Below are 26936 nucleotides of genomic sequence, written 5' to 3' on the forward strand. Positions count from 1 at the left end.
TTTTGAAACACAGCAAAGTGTCTCAGGAGCAGTATTAGATCATGTCTACATTAGGAAAGTATTTTGAAATTACTAAATTCGACAACTCCCAATTTAACAAATTCGAAATACCATGTTCACATTGGCTACGTCTACACTGGCCCCTTTTCCGGAAGGGGCATGTTAATTTCAGCTATCGTAATAGGGAAATCCGCGGGGGATTTAAATATCCCCCGCGGCATTTAAATAAAAATGTCTGCCGCTTTTTTCCGGCTTTTAGAAAAGCCGGAAAAGAGCGTCTACACTGGCCCCGATCCTCCGGAAAAAGCGCCCTTTTCCAGAGGATCTTATTCCTACTTCAAAGATTCCTACTTCAAAGTAGGAATAAGATCCTCCGGAAAAGGGAACTTTTTCCGGAGGATCGGGGCCAGTGTAGACGCTCTTTTCCGGCTTTTCTAAAAGCCGGAAAAAAGCGGCGGACATTTTTATTTAAATGCCGCGGGGGATATTTAAATCCCCCGCGGATTTCCCTATTACGATAGCTGAAATTAACATGCCCCTTCCGGAAAAGGGGCCAGTGTAGACGTAGCCATTATGAGGAAGTCCCAAAATTAGTCTGAAGCACTCGCTGTTAGTGTGGAGATGCTACCTCTAACTCAGAGCTCCAGGAATCACTGGGGAGTAATTAGTTCAAATAACTCTGGGGAGTAATTCTTTTGAAATAGCCGCACTGGAGCATCCACACTGTTATTTCAAAATAACTATTTTGGAATTAGTGTTACTCCTGATGAAATGCAGGAGTACAGATTTTGAATCCCATGGCCCCTTATTTTGAAATAACAGGCATGGTAGTATGGCCGCTCCACTTACAAATGTAACCTGGTGGTGGGTTAGTTTGAAATAAAGTCCTAGTTTGAACCGGGGTTTAATGGCAATGGGGAGAGAGGGACTTATCTCCGCAAACATTCATCTCCTCTTAGAACAAAACTTAGACCTGGGCCTTGCAAAGGCTGTTGCAAGTCCTTAAACAGAAGCATGTGCATTTATGCAAGATGGGGACCTTTAACATGATCTGCATAGGCATATTCTTCTTCCACTTGCCTCACAAACAATTCACATCAGAAATACTCAGGAGGCAGAGGTGACAGAAAATGTTACAGCTTTCCATGATGCTTTATTATTATAATTTATCCTCACTGGATTATTTATCCCTCCTTATTTCAGGATCGTCTTTGCAATCCTCTTATCTAGGAGGGAATGAACCTTGTTTTGGGGGATCATTTTAAAGCAGTTTTTAAAATAACTCCTGCGGGGCTGGTAGATTTTGCTGCGTGTGTAAGGGAGACATTTAAAGCCTCACTTACGGTTTGGTTTTATTAACATTCCGCAGGCAGCAATGAGATTGCCACGGCCTGAGCTAGCCCTGAAGTGGGGAGACACACGGGGCGGGATGTGTGCGTGGGCAGATAAGGGGCTAGAGGAGCAGCAGTGAAGGGGGCAGGATCCGCAATTCGCACGTGGCTCCCTGTGGATTTATGAGAACTCCAGAGCGCTGCACCAGGTGGCGGGGATGTTTGTGGCCATGATGCGAGTCCAGGGCCCCCTCTCGGCTCGTGCTGCTGCCGGGTGCGAGGAGCAGGGCTGCGGAGGAGGGGAGGAGATCCCAGGATTCTCGCATCGCCTCCTCAGCCAGTAGCAGGTGGAGGGTTTCATTCAAAGCTGCCGCTGCGGAGCGAGTGCTGGGCTTCGCCTGCTCCTGCTGCGCCTCCAGGCTGGGATGATAACGGGACCTGGGGGGGTTCAGAGCAAAGCTGCGGAGCGGGAGGCGAAGGCAGCGCCAGGGGCATCGCTCGCACGCCGGATCGGGGAGAGCAGAGGACCCCACACTGATCGGCGGCTTCTTCACCCACCTTCCATCACTTGACTCTGGGCTCCGGGTCCGCTCTACGCCTTTGGTGCTCCCCTGGGGGTCCCGCCAGATCGCTGAGCGGTTCCGCCTTTTAGGAAGGGCCCGAAATTGGGGACGGGGGACGGGCGGGGAGAAGGGGAACTCTCCACTCCCCGCCTGCTTTGGCTCCCGCTTACTTTCCCGAGGTCCGATCCCCGCTCTCCCAAGCCGGGCGCCGCCTGTGTTTAGCAGGACGGAGAGTCTCCCCTTTCTGCTGTTTCTCCGGGGAGAACCTTTCCCGTCTCGGTACCAGGGTCTCTTCTAGGCAGCGGAGCGGGGGTCTCTCCTCATAGGTGTTGTCAGATAGCGAAGAGTCACCCTCGCCTTCAATTTCGAGGGCTGCCTCTCCCGTGGGGCGCTGGGGTCCTCTCTGTCTGATTGGGGGGGTGGGGCTAGGCAGGGGGTCTCCCCTCATCATGGCCTTCACCTTCGCTGCCTTTTGCTACATGCTGTCCCTGGTGCTGTGCGCGGCCCTCATCTTCTTCGCCATCTGGCACGTGAGTATCCCACAGGCCCTTCCCCGCCGGCAGCTGCCCCGGGCCCCAAAGCCCTTTCACCTACTCCGCCCCTGGAGATCGGACACGTCCAAGAGGCCGGCCTGCCTCAGCTGCTGGCTGGGAGCGCGGGAAACGGTTCCGACCCACAGCTCCGGTCACCCCGCTGCGATTAGTCACGTAGCTACAACCAGAGAAACTCGGCGGGGACGGCTGGAAATGAGTCCAGACAAAAGGACAGAGGCAAGGGATGCGCGCGGGTGTGGTGGGTGGGAGGCAGGGGGCTGTGACTTGGCTGTAGGTAGAGGGACAGTCAGCGGGACCCTCGGGCTGAGGAACGCGGGGATTTACAGTGCCCCCTGCTCCCCTTCTGGTGTCCGGGAACTTTGTTGCTTTGCGCGCGGGGCACTGGCGTGACTTAGCCTCCGGAAGCGCTGGGAGTTGCGGAGGCTGCAAAACAGCAGCAGGGTGGCTGACGGTGACTAGCGCATACTTTGCGGAGCAGGGAAGTTAAATCTCGGGTCTGGTCTGCACTCGCTGCCCCGCAGCCGCCCCTGCCCTTCACTGTACAGGGTGGGAGTAAGTGGGATCCTTTGGCTGAAGCTAAGGGTCAATTATAAAGAACACCAGGACTTTGTGCCAGAGCAGGTGTGTGAACCGTTGCTTCTTACCCACATTCCCACATGGCTAAAGGGGCAACCGCAGGAAAAAGTTGCTCCTCTCGCTGTGTTTGTATAAAACAAGCTCTTAGGAAGCCAAAGGCTAATGAAAATATCCTCAAGATTTTAAAAAAATAAATTACAATCTCAGACCTTTGGCAAGCATGTTCACTGCACACTTGGCCCCATCCTGTAAAGTGCTGAGCACTCTCCGGGTACATCTACACTGCAGGACTTAACTCCAAATAAATTAGCAAATTGAGCTACCTCAGTTGGGTATCTTATTTTGAAATTGAAATTGGAAGCATCTACCCAGCGCTTATTTTGAAATAGAGCACTCTTCCTCCCTCTTCCCTTACTCCTGGTACAATGACTGTTACAGGAGTCCGAGTAAGAAGCCCTCCAGCTTGACAGTATTTTGACACTATTTGGAAATAACTGCCTGCTGTATAGATGTGAACCAAGTTATTTCAGAATAGTGCTAGTTGTTTTGAAATAGTGTGTCAGTGTAGACTTACCTTCCATGCCCGTTGACTTTTATGGAAATCAAGTGCACTCAATGCCTCTGTGTGTGCTTGGGTGGGCTCCCCCTGATCCTGCAAATACTCGAGAACTCTGAAGTATTAATTGCTGTCATTGTCCAGATTCCAGAAATAGGGGGGGAAGCATAATTAATGAAGAGTAAATTAGATTGTTTTGATTTTTTAAACTTTTAATAACCTAATATGTCTCTAGCTACGCAGAAGAGGAAATATGTTAAATTTTTAAAATTTAATTTGAGATTGCCCCTTACTCTTACTTTAGTTTTCCCACAGTTATGGATACGGAACCCCATTTCCTGTTCTGTGTAGTTGTGATAAATAGATGGGGGCAGGTTGAAGGAAATATGCACCTTTGCTATGTGTGAATTGTCCCTATATATAATTTACCAATCAATTTAAAACCGTTACATGTTTAAGAATCCTTTGGAATGAAGATGTGTTTTATTAATAGTTTCCTTAATGACATAAAAAGAACTATACTGGGACCAGATAGCATAAAGCAAAACTACTTAAAAAAGCGAGAAAGCACTATACAGAGCTTGTAAAACAGATGGAGCAGGATAAAGGGACTTAGGATTTATTATTAATGAAACATGGGAAGGAGAAAGCTGTTAATGTAGGTCTCCATAAGTGTTCCAGAAATATTAAGTGACAAGAGAAACACTTCTGTATAGTGAAACAATTTTTAAAACCTAATTGTTTTAGGCTAATAAAGATGCAGTAACCAGATATTTGTGTGTTAATGCAATTGTAAAAGTTTTATGATAAGTACTATTTCTATAGAGACATAGAACACCTTCTGGGTCAAATTATTCTGATGAACTGGTGTAAATCAGTGGAACCACTCAATTTTCTCTAGTGTAATAGAACTGAAATTGACCCAGTCTTTTCCTGTAGAATGATAATAAATTAATACTACATAACTAAGCAGTTGATGAACAATAGAAAAATAGATTAAATCCCACACCAACTTTTAAATGTGCCTTCAGTATATGCATAAAGCCCCCAACTGTTCTTTTATTATTCTCATAGGCTACGTCTAGACTGGCATGATTTTCCGGAAATGCTTTTAATGGAAAAGTTTTCTGTTAAAAGCATTTTCGGAACAGAGCGTCTAGATTGGCACGGACGCTTTTCCGCAAAAGCACTTTTTATGGAAAAGTATCCGTGCCAATCTAGACGCGCTTTTCCGCAAAAAAGCCCCGATAGCCATTTTCGTGATCGGGGCTTTTTTGCAGAAAACAAATCTGGGCTGTCTACACTGGCCCTTTTGCGCAAAAGTTTCGCGCAAAAGGACTTTTGCCCGAACAGGAGCAGCATAGTATTTCCACAAGAACACTGATAATCTTACATGAGATCGTCAGTGCTTTTGCGGAAATTCAAGCGTAGACAACTGGCAAGTTTTTCCGGAAAAGTGGCTGATTTTCCGGAAAAACTGGCCAGTCTAGACACAGCCATAGCGAAAACAGTAATACTCAATTTCCCATGAGATTTCACTGGAAGATGAAGATATATACAGTAATTCCTCATTTAACACAGTAGATACGTTTCAGAAAACGATCGTGCTAAGTGAAAACGTGTTATGCGGGGTCAATTTTCCCATTGAAAATAATGGAAAAGGTGGGGGTTATATTTCAAGTGCATGTGCGCTTGTAGCTCCAGCCTGCATTTGTTAGCAGCTGGGACCGGGACATAAGGTTGGGGGAGAAAGGGGACTGTGTTATAGTAGGAAGGGGAGGTTTTTGGCTCTGGGGAAGGGAAGGACAGGGGTGAGGCTTGCAGCCGTCAGCTGAGTTTCCCCAGCTGTCCGGTCACCGGCAGCTGTGCGGGGCTTAACCTGCCTCTGGAGGTTCACCGCTCGCCGCGCCATTCCCTGGCGACCCCCTCTGGCTGGATGCCTCGCTCCCTCTCCTCTGCCCCCCGCTTGCAGCTGGTGGCTGGGATTCCCCAGCTCGCTGGTCACCGGCAGCTGCGCGGGGCTTCGTCTGCCTCCTTACAAAGTGGCAGAGGTTTGCCGCTCGCCGCGCAGTTCCCTGGTGACCCCCTCTAGCCGGGGAACGGTGTGACGAGCGGAGAACCTTCGGAGGCCGGGTAAGCCCCACGCAGCTGCCGGTGACCGGCCAGCTGGGGAAACCCAGCCGCCAGCTGCAAGTGGGGAGCGGAGGAGAGGGAGCAAAGCATCTGGCCAGAGGGGGTTGCCGGCAAACAGCACGGTGAGTGGAGAACCTCTGCCACTTTGCAGGGAAAGCCTCGTGTAGCTGCCGGCCACCGGCCGGCCCTAGGGAAAATCGTGTTCCCCCCCAAAAATTGTGCTATCGCGAAAACGTGTTAAGTAGGCCCGTGTTAAGCGAGGAATTACTGTACTCAATATATTTAATCTTTTATTCTAAATATTTCGGTGCAGAAACCTTTTCATTCTTTGGACGTGTCTACACAGCACCCTTACCTTGAAATAAGCTACGCAATTTGCGCTACGCAAATTGTGTAGCTTATTTTGAGGTAATTTCAAAATAAAGCACTGTTCTAAAACGTCCCTTAATTCTCGTGCAATGCGGCTTACAAGGATGTCGGAATAGTGAGCCTATTTTGATATAACGGGCTTGCTCTTAAGATGGGGAATAGTTATTTTGGGATATCTCCAGTGTAGATGTAGCCTCTGACCAGAAATGGACTTTGGTTCTTATATCAGAATGTTCATTGTTGATAAATGCAGAGTAATACTCACTGGAAAACATAATCCCGACTATGCATATAAAACGATGGGTTCTAAATTAGCTTTTACCACCCAAGAAAGATCTTGGAGTCACTGTTGATCATGCTCTGAAAACATCCATTTAATGTGCAGCAACAGTAAAAAAAAAGCAAACAGAATGTGAGAATATATGAATCCATGGTACGTCCACATCTTGCATGCAGATGTGGTTTCCTCATCTCAAAAAATATATATTGGAATTGGAAAAGGTTCAGAAAAGGGCAACAAAATGATTAGGGATGTAGAACAGCTTCACTATGAGAAAAAATTGATAAGACTTGGACTTTTCAGCTTCGAAAAGAGACAACTAAGGGGGGATATGATAGAGATCTATGGAATTAAGACTAGTGTGGAATAAGTAAACAAAGAAGCGTTATTTACTTCTTCTAACACAAGAACTAGGAGTCACCAAATGAAATTAATGAGCAGCAGGTTTAAAACAAAAGGAAATATTTATACACACGTTGCATAGTCAACCTGTGGAACTCTTTGCCAGAAGATGTTGTGAAGGCCAAGACTATAACAGGATTCAAAAAAGAATTCAATAAATTCATGGAGGATAGATCCATCAATGGCTATTAATCAAGATGGGCATAGATGATGTCCATAGCCACTGTTTGCCAGATTATTTTGCTTATTCCCTCTGAGGCACCTGGCATTGTTAAGAGGAAGGATACTGGGCTAGATGGTCTGACCCATTATGACTATTCTTATGTTTGCTTGTTATATTTATAAGGGAGAGATAATGTATTCCAAATGGATTCTCAACAGAGGATCTGTTTAACCATTAAAATGACTTGATTGTGAGTCTCCATATGCAATTTGGCTACTATGACTAAACTGAAGATTGATCCAATACTCAAATACTCAATAACTTTTGAAAGATTTTGGGAGACTTACATTATTTTAAGGAGCCAGAACAAAATCCCATATTCAAACTTGGTGGTGCTCAGAGCCAGAAATGAAATTTTAGGCTTCAGCAAGTTTCTAGAATGAATCCATAATGACTAAGAATAAACGAACACTTCTCATGTTCATCTTGTACTTCATGCTAAAAAAATTGGAACTGCTATAATTGCCTAATGATTATTATAGTTTGAACCTCTAAATATTAATCTGGGCCTCTCTGATCCGGCAATATTTGAGGTCTGGCAGGACTACGGATATTGCTGGACTAAGAGCCCCCAGCTGGCCAGGTTCAGGAGCACAGGCTGGATCAGCAGTGTGGAGAGCAGGCCGGGCTGGGGCTGGCGGCAGTGGGACTAGTACAGTGGGTAATGCAGCCCCAGCCAGGACTGGCAGCACAGCCTAGTGGCAGGGGCTGGCATCAGGGAGCAGGGCTGACAGCTGGGAGGGGAGCCTTGACCTCCCCAGTCCGGCAAACTCTGTGGGTAAGGGCAATTCTGAGGGTGCCAGACCAGGGAGGACCAATCTGTAACTAAAAGTTCTGTGGAAACATTAATACTTGCAGCATCCTAGTGAAGGGAAATCTTAAAGTTATATAACATTTAAAATACATTATTTAAAGCACGTGTAAATCAAAATCTAGATGCAATGTAGATTTCAGGAACTCTTAATTGTCTGGAAGGGTCAATACTATCAGACCTTATGTAGGAAAGAGTGCAGTGTCCCTACAATACTCCCAATACCTGCTGGCCTAGTTAAATGACCCATTCATTCAAACAAATCTTGTGTACAATTTACAGTAGTGATACTGTTGTTTATCACTTTTAGAATTTCACTGATGCTAAATTAGTGATAGGAAATTACTGAAAAATTACAGTGTCTATGCATTCCATAATGCTAAGACTTAATTCCAGGCGTCGATTGCATGGCACTGCCTATCACCACACCTGTCAGAATTATTTTTATATTGAATAACACAGCACTAAAGCATTCTTTATTATGGACACTCTGTCCTACTCTGATGGAAAAGTACCAGAAAAGGTGAAAGAGGATGATGACTTCTTTATAGATTGTTTCAACCATTTTATAGAATTTAATACAAAATTCCTACTATAGGATGGTTAAATATAGTGTATAGCAGTGGTCCCCAACTTTTTGGGGCTGCCGGGTGCCCAGGGGCAGGGTCGCCCATATGCCGCATGCCCAGGGCTGGAACAGCCCATGAGCTGCATGCCCAGACCCAGCGCTGCTCCTGTGCCACGCGTCCAGGAGCCAGCAGCGCCCATGCGCCATGCGCCTGGGCCCAGCGCTGCTCTTGTGCCGTGTGCCCAGGGGAGGGGAAGTCTATACGCTGTGCTCCCAGGGCCCGCACAGCCCATTCACCGTGCACCTGGAGGCGGGGCTGCCCATGTGCTGCACGTCCGGGGCTGGTGCCGCCACTGTGCCGCGCTCCTGGGGGTGGGGGCGGGGCCGGCCCCGATCAGTCGGTGGGTGCACAGAAATGGCCCAGTGGGCGCCATGGCGCCCGTGGGCACTGTGCTGGGGACCACTGGAAAGGTTAGCATTTTCTATGAAGGTCTGTTGATATTTTGAGTAAGTTTTACAGACCCCCTAGTGGCTTAGTCTTTTTCAAATTCTGTATGTCTTTTTCATAGGGTTAACCTACCTAAGTCCTAAGGCATTTCCAAAAGCTTTTAAAGATCTCTTATTGGGCCAGACTGTGGTCCATTTGCTTACATTTTGTTGTACCTTACACTTTTGAATAGTTACTTTGAATTCAGTGGGACTTCACATGGAGAAAGTACTGCTCAGTGTGATTAAGGGTATGGAAATTAGTTCCATAGCTAATAAAAGTCAGATGTAACAAATTACAAAAATAATTCTAAATATTAAAATATGATAAGCTGATATGTCTACACTGACTCTGAAAGGGTATGTCAAGTTAGCACAATTGTGTTAGCCTGCACCTTCATAGGATTTTTTCAATTATGTTATCATGTATAAAGCCATGTTAGTTGGCTGTTTTAGAATACGTCTAGACTTCAAGGCTATTTCGGGATACCAGAGGTATCATGAAATAGCTACCCCACGTCCAAGGGACGCATCCGCTATTTCTAAATAGTTTTCAAAATAACGGACTCGCTATTTCGGCAACCCTTTAAACCTCATTCCACAAGGAATGTCTCGAAATAGTGCTTTATTTTGAAATTTGGTACTGTGTAGATGTGACAAATTTTGAAATAGCCTATTTCAAAATAAAATTGAATTAGGATCTGCAATTTGCATAGCGCAAATTGCGCATCTTATTTCAATTTTAGAGTACAGTCTAGATGTACCTTTAGTCAGGAGTTAGCCTGCATTTTAATGGGGCTTTTCAGTCATGTTAACCCTAATTTGATTGCGATAACTCAACTGAAAATCTCACTAATGCCCATCAAGGTATACTCCATGCGATTGTAAAACATTGCAAAAATGTAGCAAGTGAGAATATATCCCTCTATTTTGAATTACTAGCTGAAATAGCCTCTGTATGTAGATAGTTGGCCAAATTCTTCTCTCAGCTGCACTCTTGCAACTCAGCTGACTTCAGTAGACTTGTATGGTGTAACTGAAATGAGAATTTGGTCCGTTTGCTGTATAATTCTGTAGATTTATCTGATTTTTGTCATTAACCCAAGAAAAGAACAAGATCATCCTATTCATTCAAAAATCAAAGCTCACTCTATGTCCTCCTTCTCAGCTCTCATTGCTGCTCCTTTTAAGCAGCTTTCCAACTCTCCAAATCAGAATTTCTCTTGGTCCTTACACTACTACCCTGAACTAGGATTCTGCTGGAAGGTTAGTATTTATCTAAACTATGTTAAGTCTTTCTGAGTTTCCACCAGGACTTGAGGCACTACATTCATTCCTGATGTAACTCCATTGATTTCAAAGTGAAGTTACAGCTGGACTAAATATGAACCAAGGTGCCTAAATTGATATTTATTCCCAGTCATTGGAAATGCGACTCCCTTATTAAAAAGTCCTAGAGTCTTAACACTCACGCAGATTACCTGTAAACACCATACTTGGACATCCTGAAGTGAAGCCATTCCTTTTCATATGTTTTAAGATGAGAGTCCATGCTTATGCTTTTAGGTTTGTCACATTAAAAGCTGAGGGTATGTCTACACTACAAAGTTAATTCAAACTAACGGACGTTAGTTTGAATTAACTGTGATAGGCGCTACACTAGCGCTCCGCTAGTTGGAACTTAATTCGAACTAGCGGAGGGCTTAGTTCGAACTAGGTAAACCTCATTGTACGAGGACTAAGCCTAGTTCGAACTTACTAGTTCGAATTAAGGGGTGTGTAGCCCCTTAATTCGAACTAGTGGGAGGCTAGCCCTCCCCAGCTTTCCCTGGTGGCCACTTTGGCCAACACCAGGGAAACTCTATTGCCCCCCTCCCGGCCCCGGAGCCCTTAAAGGGACACGGGCTGGCTACGATGCCCGTGCCAGGTGCAAGCCTGCCAGCACCCAGCCAGCAGACCCTGCACCTGGCACGGCTCAAGCCAGCCATCCGATGCCCCCCAGCCCTCCCCCTCTTCCCGGGACCAGGCTGGTGTCTCACGGGAGCTTGCCCAGGACCGCAAGAGGCGGGCTGGTCCAGTGCAGACATCGTGGACCTCGTCCACAACCTCCACACTAAGCACAGGAAAGTGGCCGTCTAGGGCAGGAGAGCTGCCAGCCTGGCCACCCAGGAGCAGATTTGCATGAAAATCAAGGTGGTCCACTGAGACCCCCGACCCTGAGCCCTGAGCTTACAATGGCCGTCCTGGGTCAGACCAAAGGTCCATCTAGCCCAGTAGCCTGTCTGCCGACAGCGGCCAACCCTAGGTACCCTGGAGGGGATGGACTAAAGACAGTGACCAAGCCATTTGTCTCGTGCCATCCATCTCCAGCCTTCCACAAACTTCGGGCAGGGATACCACTCTTACCCCCTGGCTAATAGCACTCCATGGACCCAACCTCCATGAATTGATCTCACTTCTCTTTAAACTCTGTTCTAGTTGTAGCCTTCACAGCCTCCTGCAGCAAGGAGTTCCACAGGTTGACTCTTTGCTTTGTGAAGAAGAACTTTCTGTTATTAGTTTGAAGGCTGCTACCCATTCCTTTCCTTTGGTGTCCTCTAGTCCTTCTATTATGGGAACTACTGAAGAACTTTTCTGTATGCACCCTCTCCACCCCACTCATGCTTTTATAGACCTCTATCATATCCCCCCTCCATCTCCTCTTTTCTAAGCTGAAAAGTCCCAGTCTCTTTAGCCTCTCTTCATATGGGACCTGTTCCAAACCCCTCATCATTGTAGTTGCCCTCCCCTCTCCAACCCTCTCTTTTCCCCTCTCCCACCTCCTTTTCCCAGTCTCCCCCAGTTTTGTTCAATAAAGAGAGATTCTATTTTTGAACACAATTGTCCTTTATTTTGTACATCAGGAAGGGGGGCTAGGGAGGAGTAAGTGGAAGGAGGTGAGGGAGGAATGGGGTACGAGCCCCCAAAGGGGAGGACTGGGCTGGCTCTGCGGGCTTCTGGGGGTGGAACCTCTCCTGCAGCCCCCCAATTGCCCCCTCGCCCCAGATGGCAGCCTACAGCAAGTGCAGCCGGTCTGATCGCCGAGTGCTGTGATGTGCCCAGTGTGGGTACTCTGGGCAATCCAAGCCAGGACTGCTTTGCAAGCAGGGCACCCCTGAGGACTGTCTGTTCGGGGTGGGGGTCGGGTCCCTTTAAGCACAGCCCTCGGCTAGTCTGAGACAGCAGCTCCACGCTCTAAGTCCTCATCTGATGCCCTGCCAGCACTGCTTCCGGCCATCCTTAACCCCGGTTCAGGGTCCACTCTGTGTGGACATGCTAGTTCGAATTAGCAAAACGCTAATTTGAACTAGTTTTTTAGTCTGGATGTGTTAGTTCGAATTAGCTTAGTTCGAATTAACTAATTCGAACTAAGTTGGTTTGAATTAGCGCTGTAGTGTAGACATACCCTATGTTATCAATGTAGAGAATGGCTCTTCCTAAATGTCTGATTTTGTTTATAGTATGACTTAGTAACAATTCATAAATACAGAGTACTGTACTATTAAAATTAATTGCATACAATTTTGAGATCACAAAACTATGTTTCTTTGAAGTTAATGGAATGTGTCCTGTGAATGCATAACAGTATTTCACAGCTCTCAGTAATAAATAAGAATATATTAGGAATACAATTTTAATGGTCAGAACCATTTTTTCATAATGTGGGATACACAGGTATAAAGCGAGCAGGGTTTGTATAAAGAATGACACATAATCACCTAAACTTATGTAGTATTTTGCTACAATCTTAGGTGGAAACAGGCCTTTGCTCAGTTCTCTGGCATGGCAAAAGTAACAAATCAACGGCAGTTACCTACTGTAGCATGGAGTAGGAGAATAAGACTCCAGAGCAAGATAATCCACGTAAATAGAGGGTGAAAATTCCATTCACATTTTTATTAGTCTGACTTAACTGCAAATTTATATTTGGTTTTATATTTGTGATTTATCCTCCTGCCCCCATTGTGCCCAGAGATTGTTGGGGAGGAGGAGTGATTAATCTTGGCACAGTGATATGGGCTAAAGGTGGCATTTCAGTTTTAACTGATGATAGGGAGAGTTAATAACAAAGAGGTATAATGAGGATTCATGTATTCCTTGCCTAACTCTTGTGGTGTCTCACTGTGTGATTACCGGGCAGGTCATTTATACCTTTATATGTCTCCAATTCCTATCTGCAAAATGTGGATAATGTTATTAAATTGTCAGTAGTGTTGTGTGTGGTCTTGGCCAATTTATATCTCCAAAATGCTTTGAGATCTTCTATAGAAAGGGGCTCTATACATATAATTTTTGTTTATGAATTACTGTAATTGCTTGCTGCTATAGATTTAATTTTATTGGAATTCAATTTTTAGTGGTTTATACTGGGTTTGACAAAGGCATGTGAGTGTTAGCTGCTCAGTTTTCATTGAACTCAATGGCTTTTAGACATCTCTCTTAAACTCCTTTAAAAATGACAGCCTTAATTTCCTCAACCTGCATAAGCTTAATTTTGGAGATGAATGAAAAGAGCGTAACAGGATCTCTTTGGGTGTGTCTACACAGCAGGGCTAAAGTTGAATTAAGCTATGCAACTTCAGCTACGTCAATTGCGTATCTTAAGTCAAAATAGCTTAATTTGGCTTTTGGCACTGTCTACATAGCAGGAAGTTGAAGGAAGAACACTCTTCCTTCAGCCGCCCTTAAAACTTCCCTTACTCCTCGTAAAATGAGGATTACCATGAGTTGGACGTTATTTCGAAATAAAGGCTTGCTGTGTGGATGTGCACTCTGTTATTTCGGAATAACACTGCTGTGTAGATATACCCTTAAATTTCTGTGCTGAAGGGCAAGTCAGTAGTTCATTGCCGGTAATCAACGTACTTTAATACCAGGCCATATAGGGCAAGCCAGTATTTTTAACATGTAATGCCTCACCGATTTCCATAGCCATGGCTTGGAGGGTAGATGTTTTAACTGGAAACTTCCAAAATGACTTGTGAACACACTTGGCCCTGAGTCTCTGCTGTGTTGAGGTTGCCAGTCATCTTGATTCAAATTATTTGCAATGCCTTAGAGTATGTGTTAGAATGAAAGTAATTTTCTTAAGGGCTAGTCTTGAATTTACCTCCAATTACATACGGTTAATAACATCCCTTAATGATTGATCTGAATATACTTTATGATTATTTGGAGTTAAGGCAGGGTCAAGACAGGGTTGAGACCTATGTACAGAAAAGTCATGCTGCCACTGCCTGTTTTGTGTCCGTTTGAAGATTCCCCCCCCTCCCCTTCAGTGGCTGAGCTTCTTGCTCCCTGCTGATTTCCTAAACTCTCCAGTTCCAGGAATGAGCCTGAGATTGAAAACAGAATTCCACCTTCTGCCATGGTTCTATAAAGGCAGATTCCCACCAGGCTGACCATGTTGCATTTTAATAATCAGCTAATAACGACCTTTGCAAAAGTTTGTCCTATTAATGCTGACTTTAGCAGCCACAACAATGTCAGTGTAATAGACAAATGAATTTTGTATCCTGAAACATTTATTTACTTTATCTGAAATTATCTGACTTGTTTCAAAATTAAAAATAGTAAAATATTGTGTTGGATCCAGAAAAAAAGCCAATATGTATATTTGAACTGTGCACATCAAGATTATTGTGGGGAGAGATTCTAAATTGTGAGTGGGTGACCATCTTGAGTTCATATATAGATCCAGATGCTTCCCAAGACACAGCCATTTCATCATCAATGAGCCATGAATTATTGTGTGGAGTCTTATGTGCATTTTTATGGGAGTCGCATAGAATTGTTACAATGTAATTTGAGCACTGGCCAATACTGTATGTGAACTTATGTTGGCTTTAGCAAGAAAATCTGCTTATTGCTGGTATTTTTTCCCCTTAATTGGTTTAATATTTTTTTAAAAAGCACAAACAATATGCTTATTATTACAGTGTTTCCTAATAAGCAGGGCAATAAAACTGCCATGTTTTATTGGGCCATTAACACACACCTCAGATGGGATGGAAAGAATGAAGTTATAGGCACCTATTTGTATAAATGTATATCTTTAGTCACACAAGATATATGTTAATCCACCACTAGATTGTCTCAGTTCAATTGTAACATGGATCTCTTGTTTGACAGTTGATTTTTCTCTTAAATATAAAAGATTCTTTTTATCAGATATCTTTCTAATGGGGAAACTGCCATTGTTGTGCCTGTTCAATGGACAATGAATATTTATGCCCTAAGGAGCATGAGAGTCTGCGGAGAGTCTTGATCATAGTCCACTAGATATAGGGTTGTCCATTTTCCTGAATGGATGGCTGGGACACCATTTGTGGCAATGATTCCTGGTCCATCCATTTGGGAAAGTTGCAAACTTGTACTGGGGCATCCACAAGGATTGTCAATTCCTTGCTCCTCTTCCTTCCCCAACTTTTCTGACAGCACAGCTCATTTATGAGCAACATTGCCACTGACAACCAGCATGATCTCCATCTTTTCCAGACTGACCTTCAGCCAGGTCATTCTTATTCAAGTCTCTTGTCTTGGCCAGCAGTGCTATGCAGGTTTGTGGAAAAGAGGATATACCTTGTACAGCTTCAGAGTTAGAGCTAGCCTGGAATTTTGTGACTAAATGGGGGGAGAGAGAAAGAGAAGCCAGCTATATTTCAGCCGTTATGTGCCACACCTGATCATAGTGATACTAAAGATGTATTTATGGCTTTCCCTTTGGCTTCCCTGCCCTGTCTCATGTATTTATAATACCACAAAGGCAGTTGTTCATTCAGCACTTTTACAGTATGGTTACCCAGAAAGGCTAGCTCCTTTCTAATATTTTATGAATTACAGTGCCCTTTTAATAGAAGAACTTTTATCAGTTACATCCCTAAAGCACAGTCCTGCTTCATGTAGTACAGTTCAAATGAGTTTATACTATTAGAAATGAATATTATAAACTGCCTCCCACCCACATTTTGGTTTGATGTTTTACATTTGGATTTTCTATACACACACTGAAACAATGGGCAACAAAGAGGCTGCCTTTGTTCTGGTAGAGCAGCATACAGCTCAGGAGATCAGCATCTCATTTTACTGTAATCCCTGGTAATTTTGTATTAACTTCTGTTGATGTGGCAATGGAGTGTTTTTTAAGGGTTAATTAATAGCAGCAGCAAACAGAAAATGGTAGTCATCCCACTGAAAAAGGTGCATGACACTCCTGTTAACAGTATAATTGTTGGGAATCTAATAATTTTTACTAAATAGGAAAATATTAGACAGCAGGCAGTGTTATCTTGTGGCTAAACAGGGAACCAGGATGCCTGGGTTTTGTTTTAAACTCCCCCACTGATTCTCCTCTGTTACCTGAGTGGATCACTTAATCTCTGGGTGCCTTTTTCTATAATGAATATCATACTTATCTACTGCTGCCAGATTTGCCCAATACTCTGGGGTACGCTCATTTATTAGGGTTACTCTTATGGGGCTGGGAGGGGGGAGGTTAATAATTCTATCAGTATGCTGCTTGTGCTTACTTGTGGTCTCATATAGAGCTGAATTCTCCCTGCTGCCAATTCCCCCTCCCACTGGAGCTCTTCTGCAGGAACTATGTTCCTCAGGATGGGGTTAATCCCACCTTAGAAACACATGGACACTCACACCCACTAACAGAGCACATCTGAGAGGACTGAGTAATCTGCACTCACAAGCTGACCCCTCATGTGTCCCTGGACTAAGCAGGCTGGGTTTAACATCAGTGCCACATTGCACCCTCATATGCCATTGGACTCAGTGGGCTGGATGGCACTTTAAGCTGCCATCCTCATATGTCCCCAGGTTGAGCACCTCCCTATCCCTATCCCCACTTTCACACCACAATCATTCGCTGGTAAACCACATAATGAGCAAACCCCACAGGTTTTTCACTACAGGGATCTTTAGCTTGGGTACAAGAAGCATTGCAGAGTGAATGGAGAAGCTAAAACCTGAAGAAGGATGAGCGAGCAAAAGGAAAAGAGAGAAGCAACCATCTTAACAATGAAAGCTATTTATTTCTGTGTAGTGAATATATATATATATATATATGGGGAGCCAAACACAAAAAACAGTTACAATATTAAATCTAACAGTTACAATATTAAATCTAAATTGAAACTGATTACAAATGTTAGAGCTAGCTAACCATATAACAGTTTACATAGGGCAGGGTCAGGAGACTATGCTTAGAGAGAGGTGGGTGGGGAGAGAAAGACTGCACCACTCCATGGAGCTTGTACTGATCCGTGTTCCCAGATGGTGATGGGAGCCAGGGGTCCAGAGGGCAGGAGACAAGTAGAGGAGAGCCTGCAGCATGATCAGACAGGAGATGAAGTCTCAGTGGAACTAATGCAGTTTAAATCCAGGTATCAGAACAGTTTTTCTTGGGCAAGGGTAGGAGTTTTTGTAGGGATAGGACAATGGTTCCAGGAGAACGCTGGATTTTTTTTTATCGGTAAACAGAGGTGAGACAATAGAGACTGATCACACCTGGCTATTGATGATGTTCCTTGAACAGCTCACAATGCAACTAGGCAGTTTCAGTATTTTGGAGGTCAATAGGATCCATTACTAGAATTGGTCTGATAATGGCTAATTTGGGTGTGAGCAGGCCTGGGTTCATTAGCATCTGGAGCAGAGATTTCCCATCAGGCAGTGCTTCTCTGCTTTCGGTATCCCATAGTTCAGTGTGGTTCCTGCTTTGGAAGAGCTAGTCTCTATTCTGTATGCTAATGGAGATATCTCTGTATTCTATCTTCCATGCAGATGAAGCTGGGGTGTTTCTTTAATTCTATCTCCTTTCTCTGGAGGAGTTTAGGTGGGTCTTCTCCAGCCTTTTCATTGCTTTGTCTTTACATAAGAACATAAGAACATAAGAACGGCCGTACTGGGTCAGACCAAAGGTCCTTCTAGCCCAGTATCCTGTCTACCGACAGTGGCCAGCACCAGGTGCCCCAGAGAGGGTGGACCGAAGACAGTGATTGAGCGATTTGTCTCCTTCCATCTGTCTCCAGCCTCTGAAAAACAGAGGCCAAAGACACCATTTTATCCCCTGGCTAATAGCCTTTTATGGACCTAACCTCCATGAAATTATCTAGCTTCTCTTTAAACTCTATTATAGTCCTAGCCTTCACAGCCTCCTCTGGCAAGGAGTTCCACAGGTTGACTACACGCTGTGTGAAGAAGAACTTTCTTTTATTCGTTTTAAATCTGCTACCCATTAATTTCATTTGGTGTCCTCTAGTTCTTCTATTTAGGGAACTAATAAATAACTTTTCTTTATCGGCCCTCTCCACACCACTCATGATTTTATATACCTCTATCATATCCCCCCTCAGTCTCCTCTTTTCTAAACTGAAAAGTTCCAGTCGCTTTAACCTCTCCTCATATGGAACCCGTTCCAAACCCCTAATAATTTTAGTTGCCCTTTTCTGAACCCTTTCCAAGGCCAAAATATCTTTTCTGAGGTAAGGAGACCACATCTGTACACAGTATTCAAGATGTGGGCGTACCATAGTTTTATACAGAGGCAGTAAGATATTCTGTGTCTTATTTTCTATCCCTTTCCTAATAATTCCTAGCAACCTATTTGCCTTTTTGACTGCTGCTGCACACTGAGTGGAAGTTTTCAGAGAACTGTCCACGATAACTCCAAGATCCCTTTCCTGATTTGTCATAGCCAAATTAGCCCCCATCATACTGTACATATAGTTGGGGTTATTTTTCCCAATGTGCATTACTTTACACTTATCCACATTAAATTTCATTTGCCATTTTGCTGCCCAATCACTGAGTTTGGTGAGATCTTCTTGGAGTCCCTCACAGTCTGCTTCTGTCTTGACTATCCTAAACAGTTTGGTATCATCCGCAAACTTTACTACCTCACTGCTTACCCCTTTCTCCAGATCATTTATGAATAAGTTGAAAAGGATTGGTCCCAGGACTGACCCTTGGGGTACACCACTAGTTACCCCTCTCCAATCTGAAAATTTACCATTTATTCCTACCCTTTGTTTCCTGTCTTTTAACCAGTTCGCAATCCAAGAAAGGACCTTCCCTCTTATCCCATGGCCATGTAATTTACACAAGAGACTTTGGTGAGGGACCTTGTCAAAGGCTTTCTGAAAATCCAAGTATACTATATCTACTGGATCCCCCTTATCCATATGCTTGTTAACCCCTTCAAAGAACTCTAATAGATTAGTAAGACAGGATTCAAGCAGAGGCCCCCGAGGGAGGGGATTGGTTTTCCATGAGTGTCAGTCCCTGGCTCCCCAAGAGCACAGGGCTGACAGGTGGCTATGGTCTGGTTCCTTAAGAACACAGAGCTGGTAGGTAACACTATTTCACATGGGGATCTGAGGGCTTCTGAATATTTTGCAGCATTGGCAATCCCAAGCATTCAAACATAATGACTCAGCCCCCCAAAATCATAACTGGATTTCAAAAAAATCATTACAAAATAAAGTTAGGAAGTTATTTGCTTCTGTTTTTGGAGATTTTAGGTTACTCTCTGGTCCCATTTTCAAGCTTTATTTTGCAATGGGTAGGGCTAGAAACTTACTTTATGAAAAAAAGAAACCAAACTGAAAATCTCACCTAATCAGCTGAATCCAGGATCCGGCTCTTTAAGAAAAATACTAAATATTGTGAGACTTGTGACAACTTGGAAAGAAATGGAGACAATTGGCAACACTAAGTTTGCACAGTCCTTTTTTATTCTTTAATGTTAGATACTCTGTAAATGTCAAGTATTGCTATATGGGCCAGCTGTTTAAATGCTGTAAAGTTCAATTTCCTATCGATTTAAATGCCAACCATCTTCATGCTGTGAGTCACTCTTTAAGTGTATGAATGTTTAAAGTCAATGTTCTGTCTTGCTATTATGTTTTCAAATTAATAGTTCTGGCTCAGTAGTGTAGGTTCATAGCTAATGTCATCATTCATGATATTTTCCCTCCATTTAATAAAATATTAAAGAAAACATATTGGTCACAAATTGACAACCCAGAAGACTAAAGCCCTTCTATACATTCATAGAATGAGTAGAAATAGACAGAAATGTTGAAAATTCTACCAAGATCATGTACTTCAATTTTCTATTTGCCATTAGTAACTCAGTTATTAACATATCCTCAGAGATGCCATTTCTGTTTAGATATGAGTTCAAGGCCAATCTCATTCCTTAACCTAAACCAGTGGTCTCCAACCTTTTTAACTGCAAGATCACTTTTTCAATTTAAGTACAATGTAAGATCTACCTCAAACCCAAACACGCTTCCCCACTTCCTTCCTGCCCTTTCTTTGAAGCCCTGCCCTGCTTCACCCCTTCTCTGAGGCCTCACCCTGCTCATTCCACCCCTCTTCCTCTCCCATCCTCACTTTCACCAGGCTGGGGTAGGGGGTTGGGGTGCAGGCTCTGGTCTTGGGCCACAGTGTTTGGAATGTGGGAGGGGCTCTGGGCTTAGCCCAGGGTGGGAGATAGGTCCAAGAGGGGTGTCAGGGTGCAAGCTCTGGGAAAGAGTTTGGGTGCAAGGGGTCTCACATCTGGGGCAGGAGGTTTGGTGCAGGGGGGTATTCAGGACAGGGACAGGGACAGGGAGGGGTTCAGGAAGCAGGCTCAGGCTGGGCACTGTTTAACAGAGACAGCTTCTGGGTGGTGAAGCAGTGGGATTAAGGCAGGCTTACTCCTGCCTAGACCCTACTCCAAGCCTGAATGCAGCTGGCATGTACAGCAATGGCTCCATGTGCTGCCCCTCATCTACAGGCACTGAGCCCTCAGATTCTACTGGTCATGGTTCCCCAATGCTGATTAATGGGAGCTGTAGGAGCAGTGTCTGCAGGCAAGGACAGCAAGTGGAAACCCCCTGCTCTTCCTTTCTCAGGGGCTGCAGGGACATGCCAGCCACTTTCAGGAGCAGCAGTTACCACAGGGCTAATTACTCCAGCCATGACAGGTTAGGTATTTGAGAACTCTCTACTCAAAGACTTAAATTTAAGTGAAAGAGAGAAATGAAAATTATGAAATGCACAGACCAGTCAAACCCCAAAATAACCCACTTTGCAAGCGGTAAAAATAGTAACATCAACAACCCACTTATGTGTTGGGTCGGGAGAGGAGAGTGAAGGACAGTGTGTGTTTGTGAGAATGACAGAGACACACTCAATGTGTGAGAGTGACAGAGATTTGCATTGCCAAACTCCCTCCATCCCCTTCTCTCTGTGTGGAGATCAGGTGCAGAAGTGAGGGAGTAGGGATACCTTGACATCAGCACCCTCCCCCTTTTCTCCATCCCACACCTTGCACAGCAAGCAGGAGCCTCCAACAAGAGGCAGCTCCAAGGCAGAGGACAGGAGCAGCATGACAGTGGGTGGAAGGGCATGTCAGGTGCCAGTGCTTGATAGCTTCCTGGCCAAACCAGTCAGAATCACCTATTAGAGGCTCCAAAATCTACCAGTAGATCTCGAAATCTGTTTCATAAAAACATAAGCGCCTGGAGGAATAGAATAGGAAGATGCTTTTAAGACCAGTATACCTGCCACTTCTGAGGTTAACTTTACTTTATCGTCTTTTTTTACCACCTAATCCATTTCTTCTTATTTACATGTACGCTTTGCTTTGACTTCCCTTCTCCCAAAACCACAGATGCAACCACTGCTGGAGCAAACATGTGTTTTCCTTCTTTTGGTGATATCTACACCCAACTCTGCCTGCCATGTGGATGGAGAGGAAAAAAATGGAAAGATCTTGGAACTTTCCCCTGAATTGCCACTTTCCTGCTACTCATCTCTATTTAAAGTCCCTGGAGTAAACCATTCTCTGTCTTTCTTACCCTGGCTCCTGCTGGGGTCCATTGGCTCCTGCTGTACTGCAAATGGCAGAGCCTACAGGGGGAGGAAAAAGCACAGATGCTCCAGCACTTCCTTCTGGGGCCCCACAACAGGTTCTTTTCCTCCACTTTGGGAGGATTACAAAGCACCAGAAGGTTGAATGGGGTGTGTGGAAGAGAGCACCTGGGCAGGAAGGAATCTGGGAATAGAGGAAGTGTGAGGGGGAAACATTTATTTTCTGCTCTGTTTATACAGAATGAGACTTTAATTTGTAAAACTCCCCAGTTCAGAGTTTTTTTCAATTACTCAGAAGTGTTGACATTTCAATTTCTCCTCAGCTCTGTGCCAAGGAGAGTAAAGGGAAAAGATCTCTCTATTCAGCAATTGTTCTTGGTTCTGGCTCTGCTAGCCTCCCACTCTCTCTACCCTGTACTCCTCTCCCGTGCCTCTTACATTTACTATGTTAATGAGCCAATTTGCTCATTACTCCTCCCCAGTCCATTCTAATCCACTACTTAGGACCCATCATGTTTACCCAGCACCCTTCAGGGGAATTAATAGGTATTTAAATGTCCAGGGTGCATAGTAGCCCTTAGCAAGGAGGGGAGAGCAGGCATATATGTGCATGAGCAAGTGAGAGGGAAAGGAGGAGGGGATAGTAAGCATCAACATTCTTGCTGTTGGAGATGGGAATAGAAGAGGTGAAGGTGGAGAAGAGGAGGCTGCATGAATCTGAATTTATGTGAATTCTCTTGGGGGAAGCTTTTGTAATGAGTCCTGTGTGGCTAGGGTAGGGGAACCTGCCTGAATGTGTGAATGGATGTGTGGTTGGGGGAGGCAGCCCACGAGAGTGAGTGGATTCCTGCCCACTTTGAGGTGCTTGTGTATTTTGCTGGAATTTAGTGGCAGGCAATAGCAGATGTGTGAGACAGTGGGAATGGGAGCACAAGGCAGAGGAAAGGAGTGGAAAGAGAGCAAAGCCAGTCTCAGGGAAAATGGCACCCTGGGTGGACTTGTATTTTTGTGACACCTTGCTTCCACTGCCTCCCCAACCATTGTTCCCTTGCTTCTCTCCTTCTCTTCCATCAGTTGTCCTGAGCTCCCTCATGTCCACCCTGCTCCATGCCTCTTTACCACAGCTCTCCCTAGAAGACTATCGGGCCCTGAGCAGTCGCCCACCTATAAGGAGCAGCCATGGGAGCAAGATGGAAATGTTAAGGGATGGAGGAAAAGAACTCAGCACAAGAAAACATGAGGAAGGGATGTGTGGGAGGAGAGAGAACAATTTTCATAATATAGAAATAGTATTGAGGAAATAATAGACTGAAAAGACAGGCACAAGATAAGGGAACAAAAAAAGTGAAGGAAAAGATAAATGCAAGGAAAACAAAGTCCCTTTAAAGTGTTCACTTAATAGAAAATATAAACATCAAAACAAAATCAGTAACAAAACAAAAGAAGCTTTTTAAAAAGAAAATGGATGGGATAAAATGGGCTGTGAGGGTGAGATTAGAAAGGATCAGCAATGACTAACTGACTGTCTCTTTCCCATGATTTTTGTCTTTCTTATCTTCTGGTCTCTCTCCTCCCTCCCAGTTGTTCCTGTAAATATTTTTTTTGGTTGTACCTAGGTCAGTATCTTATTCCATTTGTTTACCCTTTGCTTGAAGTGATTCTGTAGAAGATTCCCATTTACTCTTAGCTTTGGGATTATTATGTTTCTTGGCTTTTGAACCCTTTTATAGAAAATGTTCCATTTTTTTCTAAGGAAGAAAAGACAGCATGGACTTTATGGATTTGTTTTTTCCCCTTGATGTAATTGATATATACTGTGTGACAGAAAAAAAGAAACAAAAAAAAGTTATGGTGTAACCCATACACCTAGGCTATATCTACACTGGCGGCTTCTTGAGCAAGAACATCTTGCACAAGGGTTCTTGTGCAAGAAAACGTCCACACTGCCATGTGCGAGCTGTGCTTTTGCGCAAGAGTGCCCATGGCAGTGTGAACGCTCTCTTGCGCAAGAAAGCTCCGATGGCCATTTTAGCCATAGGGCTTTCTTGCGCAAGTAATCCCTGCCGCGCGTCCACACTGCCCTCTTGTGCAAGAGCTCCTGCACAAGAGGGCTTATGCCTGTTAAAAAAGAGCGTAGCTCTTGCGCAAGAAGCCCTCTCTTACCACGCCGTACTGTAAATTTCCTTGAGCAAGAGTGGGCGGGCAGGGTGGACATGCGGCAGATTCTTGCACAAGAACTGTCTACACTTGTGCAAGAAGCTGCAAGTGTAGACATAGCCGTAGTGAGCAATGCAAGTGGTACATAGACCACAGCAACAGTTAAGACCAAGAGACCTCTACAGTATTGGGTGGGAGCCAGCTGGCTTTTTAGCTCAGAGGGTAGAGGCTCCTGTACTCAGCTCCAAAGGTCTTAGGTTCAAATCTGCCTGGTGGCGGTTACAATGGCATTGCACAGGAGCATATTGCCCAAATAAACAGTTCATGATCTTGAATGTAGAGAGAAAAAAGAGGCAGAAGAACATTTCCTTTCATGACTGAAGATAGGCCAGTTACAGGGTTTTCACTCAGAATGAAACTGAGAACCATGTGGCTGGTGGTATGAACACTTGGAATATGTGCACTTTGGGAAAATTTCCTTCTTGTCTCAGAAAAATGGAAAAGCCTGATTTCCACTGAAATGTGGATGGCAGAGTACCTATTTAGTGCTATAGGCAGAGGAAGCCCTCCACTGTTGCTTACACTTGTCACAGCTGTACTTGCTGGAGGATGGCTCACCTCATTGCTTATGTACGCTGAGCTGTTAGCCCAGCTAGGCCCTTGCCCCAAGCTCTGGCCAGCTCTGATAACACACAGCTCCGTCTACATGAGCAACACAATATGCAGTCCTAGTATAAACCTATGCTCAGAAATGTGAGTAATAAATTTCAGTTTATTTCCTGGCTGCAACCTCATGATCTGGGCTTGAGGTGTAAAACAAGGAATAACAGAGGGCATTGCAGCTCCCTCTCTTACAGTAAAAACAAACAGGAGCCTTCCTTCTCTGCTTGTCTTGCTATCTTGGATAAATAGCAGTTCCCTGCAGCTCCGTCCTGTCCTTAGTTGGGGTGGGGACAGCTCTCCCTTCTGGGCCAAGTTAATGGACCCACTGCATGGGTAATGCTCAGAAAAGTTAATACTGCTACCACGTGACAGTGGTCAGTGTTCTTTGATACCAGTGGCTTCTCTCAGATGCCAGAGCTGCAAAGTTCTAATCTAAATTTTTCTAGACGTTGCGGTTGTTGGGTTCTGGTTTTCTGGTATGGTCCACTATAGAAATTAGAGCCAGCTTCAAAGTTTGGAGTTTGATTTGAACTTCCCATAATTCAAATGATTAGAAGTATGGGTATTTGGTTCAGGCCCATCTTTATTATGGGCTTCTCATGCAGGAGGAGAGAAGAGAAACTAGTTGGAGAAATCATTGTTGAATAACACAAGAACAAGTTCTCTGTTCACTGAGCATAAGACAGTCACTGGGAATTCAACATAGCATATATTGTGGCATTCAAACATCAGAATGAACGAGTCATGGCTTTCCTGATGTGTAATGTTAGTGTGCTGTCACATGCCCACTCAATAGCTGCCTATGAACCCTTTAAAAAAAGTTGTCACATTAGGGAGGTGTTTGACTCGTGGTACAATGTGACTTTCTACAACAAACTAATGACTCTCCTTTACTGCATGTAGTTATGAGGGTTATTAATAACAGCAACAATAATAATAACTGTGACAATATGATGAAGCCCCTCCAGGAAAGAAAAATCAGACAGTTTGGGCTTCAGAAATCCCTCCTCTGCTTGAGATTTGTTTTTAAATGTATTCTGACTGTAGCTATAACAAGTAAAATCATCAGCCTGTTTAGGAACAAGCTCAGACAACCGCATTAGTAACATCTTTTCAACACAGCTTGCTTGTTTTAATCTCCATAATGAACGCCAGTTTATCAGAGCATAGCTGATTTCCCCAGCTGAATTTCACTTGGTACTGTGTGAAAGTTCATGAGTGAATTTAAAGCTATGGTGGTAGCATAAAGAATTTCTGAACCTCTCTGTTTGATTTTGGTGAATAGCTGGATCCTCTTTCTCCCCTTCTCTAGAAGAGAAGGTTGAAATCTTCCAATATTGACAGCCATCTGGGTAAACAAGGAACATATTTCAATGACTGGGGCTGAGGAGGTGGCATGTATATGTCAATCCCATATCTGCCAGTGAAACCTCTTCTTTTAATGTCATTGGAGAAAGATGATTTTTAAAAATCCTTTTCACAACAGTTGCAAAAATCTGTCAACTGTTGCTTGTCAAGTCAGCCATCTGGCAACATCATGTTCTCAACCATCTTGTGACGCTGGAAAGCTCCCAATGGCTTGGTCACAACCAATGACAGGAAGTGCATATGGATTCCTTTAACTCCCAGAATGTGTTTGCTTTTTCCAGGCATTGCTGGCAGTGTTACAATAATAATATTTAATAACTTACATTGAGACATGGTCCTTCCAGGTAACAGTTGTTATCTTGAAGGATACTACTGCATTCCTTAAAATAAACATCCTTAGACATTTCCAAGACTTGGATTATCAACCCTAACCCTAAACCTAACCCTAAGCCTGAATTCTTCATTCTCAGATTTATAGATGGATTCTTTGAAGTGACTGCTACATAATTAGCCTTAGGCGTTTGCTTGTCCACTTGCTTGGAAATCTGACTCTGTTGTAGTGGAGGCTGCTTGTCATATACTTATATTACCATGCAAACATGTCTGCATGGAGAAATTTGCCATGATAACAATACCACTGTTATAATGGCATGGCTTTCTGAGAGGGCACTCTTATTCCAGGATACAGGATGGTGTATAAATACCACCAAATTCTCCCGAGTAGACAAGCTGTTAAAATCATATTTGCAGGGTCAAGACTGTATTGCGAGTATGTGTCTTTAATTAGTCATACTGTGATACCATGTAAAAGACATACATTAGATTAAATCACTGAGAAAGTAAAATGAGATTTTCGTGCCTGTTGAGTTAGCTAAAGTTAGCACTAGTTGGTGCCTAAGAGGCTAAAATCATGTTTGGCAGTAGGACTAAATCTGATACTCTCCTTTCCTTAATACAACCAGACAACAAACCTAGAATTTA

General features: G+C 44.1%; 1 protein-coding gene across 3 annotated transcripts in view; it reads left to right on the forward strand.

Moving 5' to 3' along the window:
• The first annotated feature begins 623 nt into the window (after positions 1-623).
• The window catches only part of CNIH3 (cornichon family AMPA receptor auxiliary protein 3), a 106522-nt gene continuing 80209 nt past the window's right edge, over positions 624-26936 (forward strand). The window contains exon 1 of one of the 3 annotated variants that reach the window (XM_075925275.1): positions 624-2424. In XM_075925275.1, the coding sequence (XP_075781390.1) occupies positions 2344-2424 (81 nt within the window). In that variant the 5' untranslated portion in view covers positions 624-2343. The other 2 variants (XM_006133411.4, XM_025189812.2) reach the window with 2 other exon arrangements.

Source organism: Pelodiscus sinensis, chromosome 3, assembly GCF_049634645.1.
Source record: "Pelodiscus sinensis isolate JC-2024 chromosome 3, ASM4963464v1, whole genome shotgun sequence".
In the NCBI taxonomy this organism is placed as follows: Eukaryota; Metazoa; Chordata; order Testudines; family Trionychidae; genus Pelodiscus; species Pelodiscus sinensis.